Raw genomic sequence first — 16518 nt, forward strand, 5'->3', positions numbered from 1 at the left:
CTCACGTGTTTGTAGAGAAATTCAGACCGGAACCGTCGTTTGTGGAAGAGGTGTTAGTTTCGTTTTGCCGAAATCATGATACTGCACGTGTACTAGAGCAACGAATTGTCGTGAAATTTCACATAAAACTGGGTAAAACCGCTACCTTTTATTAAAATAAGTTTATGGCGATGAATGTTTATCACGTGCGCAAGTTTTTGAGTGGTTCAAGCGTTTCCAAGATGGCCGAGAAGACGTCGAAGATGATGACCACCCGGGTCGCCCTTCCACGTCCAAAACGGACGAAAATATCGATTATAATTAATCAACATTACTACCGTAAGATGCTTGCTCAACTCTGTGACCCGATTTGTGGAAGAACAAGTCACGGGGTTCTCCATCAAGACAAAGCGCCAGCTCACACTGCATTGTCATTGTCATGACGTTTCTAGCCAAGTACAACATCCCAGTTTTAGGCCATATTCGCCTGACCTAGTGTCTAAAAAGGAAACGATATCAAGCACAAAACCTAAAGCAAAATACTAGTTGAAAGTGTCTAAATAATATGCAAAAGATAAATAATAATTTTGTAGCAAAATTGGTTCAAGACAAAACAGTATATAGAGCTTATTTATTCTTAAAGTGTTTTAAATTTTATAGACGCAAGTTTACCCTTTCACCAATGCTTTATAAATAAAGATAAAGATTACATTATAAATAATGTCAAGATAAAGGTTGTGCACGTAACTGGAATGTGCGCTGGGTACATGAAGTCTGTATAATGAGATATATCAGAGAGGATCTTATATGGTGTACATTATTTTTCATAAATGCTCGATGGAGTCCCAGTTACGAGCTCCAGAAATACCACTTCCGCTCGTTATTACCTAGTTATTTCCTGTTGGAACCATAATGCACATAAAATCGTCTCTTATTTCCATACATTAAATACACCTAATAACTTCTTACGTTGTATATATACTAACTTATGGATTTTCTAAGAATATTTTGCATTAAATTCAAGCCAGAAAAAAGCCTTTCTTTAACTTACTTATTTTTTATTTGCTCCTAAGTATTTATTTTTGAAAATAACCTGATATGTTCTCGACTATCATTTACAAATATTCTCGAGGTAATTACTCATAAATTTTCTAAAGTTTCAGAAAGTTTGAATAGTACTAAATTAGAAACATTAATAATGGTTACAGTAAGGCGTCACGATAGCCGAGCGGTTAGAGACGAGACCTGCACAAAACTAAATTGTATTGTGGTGTGGTTCTGGGTTCGATTCTCGGTCTAGAGGCCTTGAATTTTATTTCAATGTATAATTAATGAGAAATTTATAGTAAAGCATTGTTTGCTATTGTATAAACTGGTTTTACATGTTTTATTGCATTTGTATTTAACACAGCTAAGGGCACTTATCTTTGGCTAACTACCATTTTATACATTAACAATTTTAGTACCAAATTCTGTATATATATATATATATATAAAACAAAGAAGATTAGAATTATATGTTACACGATACAAATAGAATGATTTCAAAGAGATCAGAGTCAGAGAAGCGGAGTTGAGAGAAGCTGAAAGACAAAGGGAGGTGGTCCGGCCAATAAATGCAGGATCTGGGAGACAATATTGGAAATGGGATCCCATTATAGTAACAATATTGTGCAGACACAACCGGATACGTGTTTAAACTGAACTTTATACGATTACTAAGATTACTAGATAGAACATATTGATTTTGACTTTTATTTTTTATTTTTTCACTGACAGGCTGGATGACTTCTGCGAAATTCATTCTGTTGAAGTGTATATAGCATATTTATTTTTTATTAATTAAAATTCCGGGTAATAATTACAGTTTTAATTATTTTAATGACCGTATATCATTATAATAATGAAACAAATTTACTACAAAAAAATGTGATGCAAACACATGACTTTTTGTATCTCATAGAAATTAATGTAATTAAATTTTCAGAAAAGATTTCTATTAAAAATGTTAATTTAAATATTTCACCGCACAGTTTAATAAAATGATATTTTTAAACGATTACAAAAAAACAAATAGTAAATAATTATTACCTTTCATTACTGTTATATGATGAGCAGTTCCTAAAAGCAAAAAGCAAAAAACTGAATAAATAAAAATTAGTTTATTAAATTGAATATTTTTTTTTAATTATTATTTATTTAGTAATATACAATCGGGCGCCACGGTAGCCGAACGCTTAGAGGCGCGGCCTGTAAAGCTAATATGTATTGTGGTATTGGGTTCGATTCCCCGTCTTAGGGCCTTGGATTTTATTTTATGTTTAATATGAGAACTTTGTAGTTAAGTATGTTTGCAAGTCGACTCCGTCCACGACACCTAATTGTTAGTTGGACGTAAAGCCTGCTTGAAAAAATAGGCAATTACTTTACTTAGTAATTTACAGTCTGCATACATGTATACAATAAGTAAATATGAGATATGATGAACTGGTGCGGGAGGAGAGCAGGAGGAGAGAAGCTACCCAGCGGTAGCACTCTCTGTATGAGAGAGAAGAATGTGAGGAGGAGAGAGGAGAATAATGACGTTTAGGTCTTCTGACTGCAACGAAGTAGCGGGGGGGCCACTGGCGAGTAGGATTGTTAGAAATGTCATAGGAAACGAGAGACAGTACAAGAGGATTGGAGCTAGTCAAGAGAGTAGTATGGAATTTTTAGTATTTAGTCTTGGCGAGTTGGTCTATGAAGGGAATGTTGAGGTCGTTGTGAAGAGTGAGGGTTAGTCACCGTAGAAAGGAGCGTCAACTATCTGTCGAAGGAGTTTTGACTGAAATGTTTGTAAGGAAATAAGAAATTGGAATAAATGGAAATCTTTGAAAACATCATTTTGTAAAATTAAATTGCTCTTAATAATTGAGAGGAATGATGATTGAAGGAATGAATGATGGATGATGGCCATTATCCTGCCTCTTACGAGGCGTACTGGAACTCTTCTCCCGAAAATTAGGCAAGAATCAAGCAGTGAGCAATATATAAAATGGCAGGAATCTGTGGAAATATAAAAAATAAAAAAATATTTGGTTTCTGATTAATTTGTTAACTTTGGATGAGGTAGAATAAGAACATAAAACTGCACGTTGCGTAGATAGACATTACGCGATGATGAGGAGGGCGTTCTGGAAGTGAAGGTAAATTGTGTGTTGACGTGTAACACAAGATAATTAAAGATAAGAGGTAAATGGCGGGTACGTAAAAGAGTCTCTATGTAATGGTAGACCAGCTTCCCATACATGCCGGAAATATCTCCCTTAACACCGCGTGGTATATATATATATATATATAATACATTTGAGCAGAACAAGCAGTAAGTCCAAACTAGGCCAAAGGAGGGTGGGTATAGGGTGACTGTAGTCTGTGTCAGTAGATGTGCGGAAGGGATGAAACCGCTAGGGTTTCAACTGACTTGGGGCGGCGAGTGAGGTGGAAGATCTATTGGGAAGAGAAATTGGACCAACGACAGGCACTCCCGCCTTCTAGCCGATCTGGTTGAATGGAGCACACAATGTAGTAGTGGACCAGCTGTTTGGGGGCGGGAAGCGTTAGTGCCGCGGGCAGCAGCCACACGAAATATCAGAGCTAGTTTTATTGCAGGAAGTTTGAAGAACCTCCCTAGATGGTGAAGCTGGCTGGCTGAGGATGAGAGTGGAATCGAAGAGAGACAGAGAGAGATAATTCAGCATCCTCTTCTCGGGGACAAACAAGCCCACATATCCGCTTACTACTCGGGGTTAATGTGCGTGCACATTTGGACTTTCCAAGTCTAATCCAGTTTAGTCCATTCGTTCCTATTAAGTGAAGTGGCAGTTACCGACGAAAGACATAAGCCCCCCATGGAATGTACCTGATCAATATTTTGGGCAGAGCTGGAAACATTGGACAGACAGACTGATGGCCTAGTAATAATCTCACCACACACTCTTTTTCTCCTGATTTAAATTCATGATCTCGACGATGAATTGATTGTTTTCCTTTTATATACCTATTTTCTGTTCACAGAAAATCACCAGCTTCAACCGAAATGGTTAAATTCAGAACATACGACATCAAAATTGGATTTTGGACAATGCCCTTTTCGTTTTGTGTTCTTTAAAAGGAAGAGGTACCCAGCGGTTCGCTTTTTAGTGGTCTCCTTTAATGTTGATGGTACTGCACGATTCAGGCCACAGAAACGCTTCTATCTGGAAACCACTGGCAAGAGGCATTGAGATGGTTCTCCAATTATTGCCTCGGTTATAGGACGAAGAATAAGGTAGGCGATATATCGTACTAGCCATGAAGGATCAAGTATTACGAGGTGTGGCTATTAAATAACGAGACTGATGCTGCTAAAGAAGAACTATGCATGCGCCAAATCCTAACGACCGACAGCTGTGCAGCGTAAAGCCTTTTCTTTCGATTGCAGCGTGACACATGTTTGTAGACAAAATCTGTCTGACCGAAACCGTCATTTGTGTACTAGAGTTGTTAGTTTCGTTTTGCCGAAAACATGATACTACACATGTAGTAGAGCAACGAATTGTCGTGAAATTTCACATGAAACTGGGTAAAACCGTTACTGAAACTTATCTGTTATTAAAAGAAGTTTATGGCGAAGAATAATTATCACTTGCGCAAGTTTTTGAGTGGTTCAAGCGTTTCCAAGATGACAGAGAAGACCTCGGAGATGATAAATGCCCGGGTCGCCCTTCCACGTCCAAAACGGATGAAAATATCGATTATAATTAATCAACATTACTACCATGAGGTGCTTGCTCAACTCTGTGACCCGATTTGTGGAAGAACAAGTCACGGGGTTCTCCATCAAGACAACGCGCCAGCTCACACTGCATTGTCTGTCAAGACATTTCTAGCCAAGTACAACACCCCAGTTTTAGACCATATTCGCCTGACCTGGCCACATGTGACAAAGTTAAAACTCATTCAAAGTTAAAACTGCATTAAAAGGAACACGATTTCAGTCCGTTGATGCTGTGAAAGAAAAAGTGGCACGCGTCATGCAGGAGCTGACAGAAAAAGACTTCCAGCACTGTTTCGAACAATGGTAAATTCGCATGGAGCGTTGTAGGGATAGAGGAGGGGTGTATATTGAAGGTGATAATAACTAAATATGTATAAATTTAAAATAAAATGTTTTACAGCAATAGTCTCGTTATTTAATAGCCACACCTCGTATTCTGATTACAGAATAGTGAACAGGCGCTTAAGTACTTAAAAAACCCTAAAATATGGTAAAAAGGACGCGTTTCGCAAAGCCTGTAAGAGACTTGCGAACTGACCGAACAATTCAGGAACTGCCTTCTATTCCAGGATGCTAACTGTGCATGATCAATACTGTGCATTTACACTGTGAAAGCGTTGTGATAAGTCCTTTATGTGTTTTTTTTTAATCTTCTTGATGGATGTTAGCCATCTCCACGGGTATCCTGCTTTTTCTAAAAATTAAATAAGGAATATAAAGGGCACCATGATTATGCTACATCAGTGAAATTGTACATTCTACCAGGTTCCACTTAATTAATGGAATGTAGCATTGATGATTGGAAAAACAAAAAGTATAACGGTTGGCTCTCTTTCTCAAAATTCCATTTCAATGAAATGTATGGACTTGGTACTAATTAAATATTAACAAGGATTAAATAAGTAACCAAAATTCCAAATTTTGAAGATAACTGTCTACGCAGAAGTACGTTTCAAGAAAATTTAGTTAATGGGAAACTCAATGTGTGAAAGTTCACATGGACTTTTCATTTTGAATTCTAAAAAAAATTCTTTAAATTTTAAAGGATAAAGGGAAAGCAGGGAAGGAATTAGCTGTGCGGTTAGCGTACTGGATTCCCACGCGTAGATCCTGAGTTCGAATCCAGCTGGGCGGCCCTTAGATTTTTCTCTTCCTAGGAGCTTCTTACTGTTTGGTGAGATGGACAGTGTTGTCTGTAACGGGAAAACACTAAAAACTTGGGACGCCAATAACCTTAGTTGTTGACGCGCCTTACATCAATAAATAAATACAAAATGCATAAATATATAAAGGAAAGGCGAATCCTTCACTTTCACCTTAGTAGTTGTTGCGAACATTTTTAATGAATGCCTCTGAATGATACACGTTGCGGATGGGACTTCTAAGAGAGTAGATATCCGGCCGAATAGCCAAAAACCCACTGACCTCACCAAGGGTTAGCTAAGATTAATTCCACCGCCGGAGATTTTGATCTAATTTATGCGATTGGAAGAGGGTTGTGTAAAGTGATCAGTGCAGACACATTGACAGACAGACATTGGGTAAATAACCCCACTCTTGGCAGTTGGTAACCTGTCAGACAGGGAACTTTAGGAGTATATTGATGGGCTAGGCCAATGAGTAATACGCTGGCCAAATGACTAACCCGTTTCCTATCCCACAGTACAAATCATGTTCCCGTAAAGCCCTTTTCTTCCCACAAACCAAAACTATACTGGTTAGGCTGCTATTTAGATGGTTAATCACGAAAACACTTATTAATGCAATTTATTAGCATGAAACGCAATTATTCTTTTAAGAACATCAATTGCCTCACGAATATTTATATAAAACAATTTATTAATAATTAGTTATTAATATTTTAATGAAACATGATTGAATTTATGAGGCAGCATCCCGCAATATTATCTAATATTGCCTTAACTAAGAACTCTAACATCTTTCACTGAGTTTACGATTTAATTTCTGCCCTCAGTTTGTCCAAAAAATTAATCTGAAACTAGTGGAATGTACAGCCAAAGAAGCAGAGAAATAATTGCTTCAGGCTCCAATTCAACCATCTGAAATTTCAATTTTTGATGATGAAAACAAAAATGGATTGGTAAAGAATTCTGAAAATGTGCAGAAAGAAGAACTATCTTAAGAGTAACAAAACAGGATACAACGTTTGAATTAGACTACCAAGTCCAAGAGTTAGAAGATTATCCGTGGCTAAGGTAAATGTCTGAAGAGATTTTTACCATTTATAATTCATGAACATCTGACTTCTAACTTTAAACTAGGGTAGAAGACTCTATAAAAGTCCCCCAACGCTGACGTGTCCAGCGGATAAAGGGAAAACTAAGGTTTTTCCCCGTTCTAGTCAGTATTAATGGGAAATTTCTGTCATCTCTTATCTCATTATAGTTGCTCAGAAGTTGCCAACAAAGTAGCGGAGCGGAAAATTCTATACTCAGCTTTACTTTCACTTTCTTAAAAGAAAATTTTATGATCGAGTTTTTTTTGAAAATAATTTTACTTCTAGAAAAATTATTTTGAGATTCATAGTGCAAGATAATGGGCTATTTGCGAATTAGACCGTGTATTATGTGTGTTATACACCTTTTTCTATAAGTTATTTTATATTCGTTTATTTAAAACTGCTTCTATCACGAAACACCTAGCATTTTTCTTTTAGTTATTTATTATTAAATCAAATTAGTTTCTAGTAAAGTATACTGTATTTTTGCATAAAATAAAAATAAACAACGAAATAAATATAAATAAAGGTTAGGTTTTACTTTTCTGAGAGAGAGTGTATTTCGGGTGTGGCTTGTAAATTGGAAAGGACGAGACGACGCCCGAAGAAGACGGGGAATTACACAACAAGGGTTCAGGAAGGCAAGTGAGTGTAGAACCGAGAAAGGGATGGTCTGTTCCCTACTTGTATCATGTAAATTACATGAGAAAAATGCTCGGAATTTTCTCTTGAGTAATTGAGCAAATGGCGGATGAAAAACAAAAATACCAGAAAATAAAAAATTTGAGAAAGCAGGAAGAATCCTAAAATTATTTTTTGGGAATAATATTACTTTTAAATAGATATTTCACGATCACAATAACTTTTCTTAGTAGAAGAATCAGGGAATGAATAAAAGATTAAATTATTAGAGAAAATGAATGGCTATAAAATGGCCTACAGGCTAAAACACCCCCTTCATCCCTGGACCTAGCCTGGATTCACTTATACAGCATTACATCAGGCTAGGCCCCCCAACCTGACCCTAATTAGATATTCGCTTCCTCCTCATCCAACTCCATTTTTTTACTTATTAACACCTCTCTGGCAAAAGTTGTGACCGCTCTCCAATTCGCTCTGCTTGTGAGCACTATACTTTGGAATCGGTCAGGAGTCCACCGGCCGACGCTCCCCTCCAAATCCCTTCTGAGACGACCCCACCTTTCACACTCAAAAAAGGTGTGATGGGCATCGTCCCTCATCCCTACACAATGGGGGCAGTTCCCTCCCGACCTCTTGCCCATTTTCCGCAGATAATCTCGGAAGTAGCCGTGACCAGTGAGGAGCTGGGTGAGATAGTAATCTACCTCACCGAAAGACCTCCCGGTCCAACTGTTCACGTCCGAGACTAACTCCGCAGTCCACCTTCCTCTGGCCTGCCATTCCGACATAGTACGCAGCCGCTCCTCTCGAGTGACTGCTGTCTTATCCACTTCCCTCCTTCTCCCAAAGATTCTCTTTCGTTCAGAGGCGAGAAATTTAATAGGAATGACCCCCGCAATTACCATCACAGCTGGCTCCGTAACAGTCCGGTATGCAGAGGCTATCCGGAGAGCACCAAGCCTCTGCCCCCGCGCCAATCGTTCTCTATTTGTTTCTTTGTTAAGGGCGTCCGCCCAAACTTCTACCCCATACAAGAATACTGAGTGTGCAACACGCATCTGCGGGCCCTAGGTCTCCCGACGTTGCTCATCAGCCTGCTTAACCTTCCCAAGCTTGTAGACGCTTTTTCTGCGGCCCTCTGAAAATGCTTACCAAAGGTTAGCTTGGCGTCGATCGTCACTCCCAGGTACTTAACTGCCTCCGTAGAAACTATTGTCTCCTGTCCAAACTTCCACGGGATGCACACATCTATTTTTTCCCCCTCCGAGGGGGAAAAATGCCACAGGCACCTTCCAGATTAAGTCTGGGTGTGTGGGGTTCTACCCGCTAAAAAAAAAACCTCCTCTTCAGGCATAACGTCCTCCCCGGAACCGCCATAAGCATTACTTCAGGGTGGTGCCTCGTATTGAATTTCAACTATCTTAATTTATCTCATTGTCTGGGCCTGCTAGGTCTTAGCGACGGTCTAGCTCCTTCTTCTTACTTTTTAGTACAGACCTAACTTCCTAGTTTTAGTACGAAACTTCCTCCCACAGGTCTGGGCTAACCAGCTTAGTTGCAACTATATTATGCGGTGAAAGCGGACCAGTTCTTGCTTGTAGTTTCGCTCTTTCCTCCGCCCATCTTTCACATTCGAGGAACGAATGATGCGCATAATCATAGGCAGAATCCCCGAATATACAATTTTGCGTGGCCACATTACCCATTTTGCCAAGATACGAGGAAAAGTATCCATGGCCGGTCAAAAACTGGGTTAGGTAGTAGTCTATCTCGCCGTGTCTCCTATCCGCCCAAGCTGCAGGATCTCCGATGAGACTAGCTGTCCATCGACCCCGAGTATCAGCCAACCATCGTTCGCGCCAAGCCCGTTTAACATACTCTCTTGCTTGCGCCTTAGCTACGCATTTCCCCAAGGCATCCTTCTGCAAATAAATCAACCTTCTGGCTTGAGCGAGCAGATCTATAGGTGTCACTCCAGCACACATCTAAACGAATAATAACAATAATAATAATATAAATAGGGAAGGGATTAGCTATGAGGCTAGCATACTGGAGGTCCCGGGTTCGAATCCAGCTGCTGACCCTTAGATTTTCTCTTCCTAGGAGCTTCTTGGACAGTGTTGTCTGTAACGAGAGAACACTGTCCGGAGACCGTCGGTGCACTGGAAAAAGCTCCGGGCGCCAATAACCTTAGATGTTGACGCGCCTTAAATCATAAAAAAAAAAAAAATTGTGGAATGAACTTTAATATGTTTTCTCTACTATGTTTAACAATTATTATTTTAGTTATTAATTGATCTGTTTATAATACTGTTAAATACCCATTTAAAATACGTTTTTTAAAATACCCATTAGTGATTGGTCAAAAGTTTACAGTTAATATTTATTGTTTTCCCAAGTTAGTTTTGGAAAATTAATGGTTAAGCTATTAAATAGTAAACCATTGTGAGGTTTTTCGGCCCTATTACTAGAAGCAGAAAAACAATTTTCCTCACTAAATGAGTCTGCAAGGAAAAATAGCTTCCAACAGAATTAACTCTCATAAAAAAAAAAAAAAATAAGAAGAACAAAAAAATTAACTTTTACGATCTGCCAAGAGAAAGCTGATACGAGATTATGGAGTTAACCTCTGGCTAGCCTTACTGGGGGCGGAAAACCTAAGTAAAAGGCACGGTTGGGGTTGTAAGAGTAACAGTTTAGTTGGAGGAAAAACTGGTTGAACTAAACAGTTTTAACTTTAATGGACAACATTGCGCGAATATTTCTGTTAAACGTTTCTCCCGAGGCTTTATGGTGAATGTATGGGTGTGTGGGTGTGTCTATGTCTAACGTCCCACTTCGTTCTTGAACTGAGTGAAGCATTACTAAACGTTACGAACGTGTTCAGCATGGTAACGCATCTAACTTGTCTAATATAGTGTTCATTAACACACTTTAGTTCTGTAATTTTCAAAAATTACTGTACTTTATTTTATAAAATAAATGATCAAAAGATCCTTTTATTTTAGTTTTAAACCGGATATATAAGTTTTGGGGGTCTATTGATTCAGAAAGAGTAATTGTTATAAACAGGCCTCTATCACTTTCTTGAATTGTAGCACTGAGAATACACGAAGTAAGTAAATATAAAGAGCAATGCCTATTTTTTTTTTCAAGGCAGGCCTTACTGACCCAACTTCTGACCAAGTGGCGTGGAAGGAAGCGACTAGCAAACCGTACTTAACTATAAATTCCTTTTATTAACCATTAAATAAAAAAAACCAAGGCCTAGACCGGGTATCGAACCTATTACCAGCAAGTTAACAATAGGTTTGTAAACCCCACGCTTTAACCCGCTCGGCTACTGCTACGGCCTCCTTTATTTATTAAAATTACACTGTTGTGTCGTGAACTAGAAACACACTAACATTATTCATCACAGAAAAAAAGTGATAGTCCTACTTTAGACTAAAAGTACAACTGTACTGAAGAAATTTTTCAGTTTCTTAGTGTTTTTTTAAAGTCAGTTGCAAAGAGTTTTTTCTTAATTTGGTGTATTAATTGTATTCATGTAATTCTGTGTTTTAAGGAAAATTATATTAGTAGGGTACTTTTAAGACAGAAAAGGAGTTAGGGTTTCCTCTGAAGTGCCATCACTGCTTATTGTACTAGCTTACCACCTGTAGTAATATTATTAGGAACAAATGTGAGCCTGAAATCCCAAAATCTGAAAAAAATTTCTGAAATCGATAATTTCATAATCGATGAAAATGATATTCAAACGATTGTTCAGCTATAAAAGTGAATAATAGAAATAAACTATTTTTAAAGGACATTTTTTTAAAAATAGATATCCTTTTTGACTATATATGATTATAGTATCGTTTATTATGTATATTAAATCGATTAATATATCGATATAACGATTGTTATTAACTCGAATATTACTTGGCAGCTCATTACAAAAATAATGCTGACGACATGATAATGATGTTGTGCGGTCAGTGCACGTCATTAAAGTCGAAATGAGTTTAATGGTGTTAGCTGCAGGTGACCACACTATTATGGCCTGGGTTAACAGATATCTATTCGATCTGTACAGATAATCCAGGATATTCCAAATTCTGTTTAATGTTGATGACCAATGATAATTTGGCCAGCCATATTGCACAACATGGCGCATAGTTCTATACACAGATTGAACGGTGATCATTTCACTCACATTGCTGGCCAACAAAATTTTGAATAAGTATTATTATTTTTATGCACAACTGATCTTCTAGAGATCAGCACAGTGGTCAACGTGGAGAGCTCGGGGTTCGAATCCTGCTGCTAGCCCCAAAATATTTTTTTTTTTTTTCTATTCCTAGAGGCTTCTTACAGCTCACTGTCCAGGGATGGACGGTGTTGTCTGCAACAAGGGTACACAAGGCACTTGAAAATAAGCTACTGACGCCAAAGACCTCAGAGCTTAACGCGCCTTAAATTAAAATGAAAACAAAATAATAGGAACTAATTATTTTTTAAATATAATTAGTTTCGTCTGTGACAAATTATTTCATTAACTGAATGCCAAATATAGAATAACTTCAATTTCTGAATTTTATTAAATTTTAATGTCTGAACACTTTATTGGCTCCTAACTGTATAATAGTCAAAACAAATTTCGCTAATAATAAGTATTAACACTACTAAGTGAGAAACATTTTTTAGCCATTGAATAATTTATAATTTATTTCAGAAGCCAATCAGATTAACTCCATACTCTGATGTAAATTGTAATAAAAATTTAGTTAAATCACTTTATACTACGAAATTAACGACTTCTTATATACATAGTATATACTTTGCTTTTTAATGCAACGATGTAATACGAGACAATAACGGTAAACTGGTTATTGTCCTTGTCCAATCACGAAGAAAGAGATTAATCAGTTGCATTCTAATTTCAACTAAAGCATAATATCGATATATTCCATCTTATACTTTTAATATATCGATAGATAAAAGATACATCTGCAGTCAACATCGTTTATTTGAATCTATTGTTTAACAGGAATTTTAAAAAACAGTATACTCGTATACTAGTTTCTCAACATTTTGTTTTGTGGAGTTAATCGATTTGGCAAGTGAAACATTCAATTATTGGCCTTTTTATTTTATTGACAACTATTTTTTTTATTTTTTTTTGGCGCATCAACAGCTGAGGTCATTAGCGCCCGGAGCTTTTTCCAGTGCACTGCCGGCCTCCGGACAATGTTCTCTTGTTACAGACAACACTGTCCATCACCGGACAGTGAGCTGTAAGAAGCTCCTAGGAAGAGAAAATCTAAGGGTCAGCTGCTGGATTCGAACCCGGGACCTCCGCGTGGGAGTCCAGTATGCTAACCTCATAGCTAATCCCTTCCCTGAGACAACTATTTAATCAAACAAATACTTATTAAGAACTTTTTTTTTTTGTTGCTAATTTGGAAACGGAACAGATTTTTTTTAAACCTAATTCTTGATGTTGTTCATGATGATTAAATGAGATTCACAAATCTTAGTACAAGGGATTGTTGACGGTAGATTTAGCTAGAGAGAAAGATCCACTTCTTTAGAACGGGGTTTCTCCTAACTCGATTTTCTTGGCTTATTTTGAAAGGTGGCATATATCTCTTAAACTAGCTCTTACTGCTTAAGTATTGCTGATCTTTTTTGGTAAAAATAATGTGAATCCTTACCATATATTCCAATTGCTATTGAGTTTATTGAACTTTTGAAAATTAGTAAATTAGAAATAATAATAATTTTTATAAGAGTAAGTTGTATGAACGATATTTTTATCACAAAACTCTTGAAAGTTCTCTTTCCTTTCATTCTGACTGGCTGGCCGAAGTAGACAAGAAAATAATAATTCCCTTTAGTGCAGTGAAGATAAAAACAGCGAAAAGAGTCCCCCGCTAGGGCTAGAAGGGTAGTATTGGAAAATTGGATGGTTGAAAGGAAAAGTCAGTTTGTGAGATCCGTTCAGAAGAGACGAGTGGAGAATGCCAGACACATTCTCGGGGGCAGAGACTGGATGTGAAGGAAGTAAAGACAGGGTATGGCCTTCCGCCTCCGTGCTAACACCATCGCCACCCCCCCACCCGCCAGCAGCAGCCATATAACATCAAGTCAAGAAGCTTCACCTTCCACTCCCTCGGGAGAGTTACCATCCTTAACCCCTTGTGCGCATATTTCCCCTCTTCTGTCTTCTTCTTCTTCTTCTTCTACCACCAACAACCAACCATTCCCATACACTCAGTCATTCTTTCCTGAACACCGATATATTGACAGGGCCACCTTTTCACCGCGTATCCCAGTTTTTTCCATCCAGCATGACACACTCTACACCTTTCATTCGCCTTCTCCATCATCATCCTCCAGTAGTCTAGGGCACCATTGACGGCTTCTTGCAACATGTCTTTCCATCATCTATCGTCAAGGGACATTCATTATATTTAGCCATTCTCCTCTCAGTATTCCATTATTCTGCTCTCCCAGCTAGCTGAATGCACTCTTTAAATAGTTGGTAGATGAGGGTGAATGATTCGCTTGCTAAAGGTAACCGATTCCCTCTGCGCTACTTTTATCCTCTAGTCTATACACTAGAACATTACAAGACCAATTTTGTAATTAATTTACAAATTATTAGTAGTAATAACTATTAATAAATGGAATTTTGTACTTAAAACAGCTGATTCTTGTTCCATCATTTGTTCAATCTCATAAACGTTTTTTCTTATCTGAAAGAACCTTCGGCTGTCTTGAAAACTTCTGCATTTATTTACAACAGAAATTAGAATCACTGGAAGTGAAGGTAGAAATAATACTTCCAAGTTAGTGAAACAAGAACATTTAAAGCAGCCCTTTTAACCAAGGTGGCCAAGGGCCGAGAACATTACCAGGTGTTTAATTTAAAAGGAATGATTGGCTCAGTAGTTAGTGCACTGAATTCTCACAGGGAGAAGCCAGCAGCCTGTTCTTGGATTATTTTTATTCAGGAGTTTCTTATAGGTCTTTTGTAAGGACTGAACACTGTTCTGTAGCAGGCATTATTCTTGAAAACAACTTCAGGTGCCAATGAACTCAGATGTTAGAGCGGGGTAGACTTTTTCCTTCTCGGTTGAGCTGAATCCTGAGCCGCAGTTCATGGTTCAGTCCATCACACTGACTCAATATGTTGGGTATACTTTCTTCTTCTTCTGCTTCTTACAGAACTTGAATAGGTTATCCTCTGGCAAACCCATATATTTCCTCAAGCTGTCCCTGAAATTAACATAGTAACCACCTGGCCTCGTTTTGAGTACTGTTGCGCTGAAGTTTGGTCGAATAGTTGTCGATAAACTTTTTCGACTGTCTCTTGCCCTGGACTTGTACATCTATACTTTTGACAACCGACTGATAAAGAAGCATTTTGCGGTGATACAAAAAAAAGTGTTGTTTTTTTTGGTCTTCTAGAGAACTGCACAGAATCCTTTGTGGGCTGAAAGATCCGCAGCTTCTTGCCTTTGTTAAACAAATGGTCGAAAACCCTGTCTATAGGTTTTTTTAGACAGAATTTCTTGACAGACACAATGCTTTACGGTTCCACAGCCTGGCTGTCCAAGAATATTGACGAGCTTAGAATTAATCATTTCCCCCGTCTCATGATCTTGGCAGCACAAAAAATATATTGGTATTTGGATTCGCCAAAAAGATTTTCTCAACCCAGCTTAGGCTTATCGAAATTTCAAACCTCAGTTTAAACTTCGTTTAGCTAACAATTCTCCCTCCATGTTGGTGCCAACAAAGAACATTCTTCCTCCATGTTGGTGCCAACAAAGAACATTCTTCCTCCATGTTGGTGCCTACAAAGAACATTCTCCCTCCATGTTGGTGCCAACAAAGAACGTTCTCCCTCCATGTTGGTGCCAACAAAGAACATTCTCCCTCCATGTTGGTGCCAACAAAGAACATTCTCCCTCCATGTTGGTGCCTACAAAGAACATTCTTCCTACGATAGAGAGATATTAAAAATTAAGAACACAAACAGACTACTGGACACTCAGAGCATATTGCTTTCCTTCAGGCACCATAAAGGTTGTTCACCAAGCAATCCCACTATTTCTTGTGAGAAATTATATTACAAAATAATGAGCACTCTATCAGAAATACCGTCATCCCATTAAGAATTACAAAAACCTGATTCTATTGAATAACTTCTTTGATTTCCCACCAAAAAACTTTGAAATTCCGAGGACATTATTTCAAAAAACATCTACTTGGTAATTTTTACCGAAACTGTTGATTTAAACATTGTGTTTTTTAAATCTTCACTTAATTGGACTAACAAAATTTACATTAACATACAGTTTAGCTATTGTATCAACTTATAATTAGGTGTGTTTGTTTTTTTAAAAAAATGTCATCAATTAAAAAATAATTTAAATTCCCAGCAATTACAAAAAGCTCTCGTATCCACATCTATTACTCATATTATTTATCAGCATGGAGAAAACTTACAGCACGCTTCATCCATTATATCATCAAGTTTCAGTATAATTACTATCATTACTGAATATCCCCCCAGTCCTCATACCTTCAACACCATTTTGCGTGATCCTTTACCCAACTAGCATCGTCGGCTACCCAGTTTTACTTCTCTACACCCCATCTTGGTTGGCTTGGGGTTAGAAAAGTTTTCGTGACCTCCATAACGATCAGAAACTTGTAAATTATTCATAAATTTTTGTGGCACAAAATAAATTGGTCTTGGAAAAGATTTCTTATTCCGGTTTTCTCTTTTCTAGCGCCATTTTTATTTATTTATTTTTTTTAATGGACAAAAAATGAATAAGTCAAGGCAAAAAAAAAAAAAAGA

At 37.6% G+C, this 16518-nt stretch overlaps 2 protein-coding genes across 2 annotated transcripts in view; one reads left to right on the top strand and one right to left on the bottom strand.

Annotated features, from left to right (window-relative positions):
- Window positions 1-16518, top strand: part of msi (RNA-binding protein musashi) — a 631163-nt gene that overhangs the window by 101974 nt on the left and 512671 nt on the right. The gene's annotated exons all lie outside the window — the stretch shown is intronic.
- LOC141460355 (uncharacterized) lies at window positions 9167-9640 on the bottom strand. Its single transcript, XM_074140274.1, has one exon. The coding sequence runs from the start codon at window positions 9638-9640 to the stop codon at window positions 9167-9169; it is 474 nt and encodes a 157-aa protein (XP_073996375.1).

This window comes from Rhodnius prolixus, unplaced genomic scaffold (assembly GCF_049639745.1).
Source record: "Rhodnius prolixus isolate KJV_2025 unplaced genomic scaffold, Rpr scaffold_6, whole genome shotgun sequence".
Taxonomy (NCBI): domain Eukaryota; kingdom Metazoa; phylum Arthropoda; class Insecta; order Hemiptera; family Reduviidae; genus Rhodnius; species Rhodnius prolixus.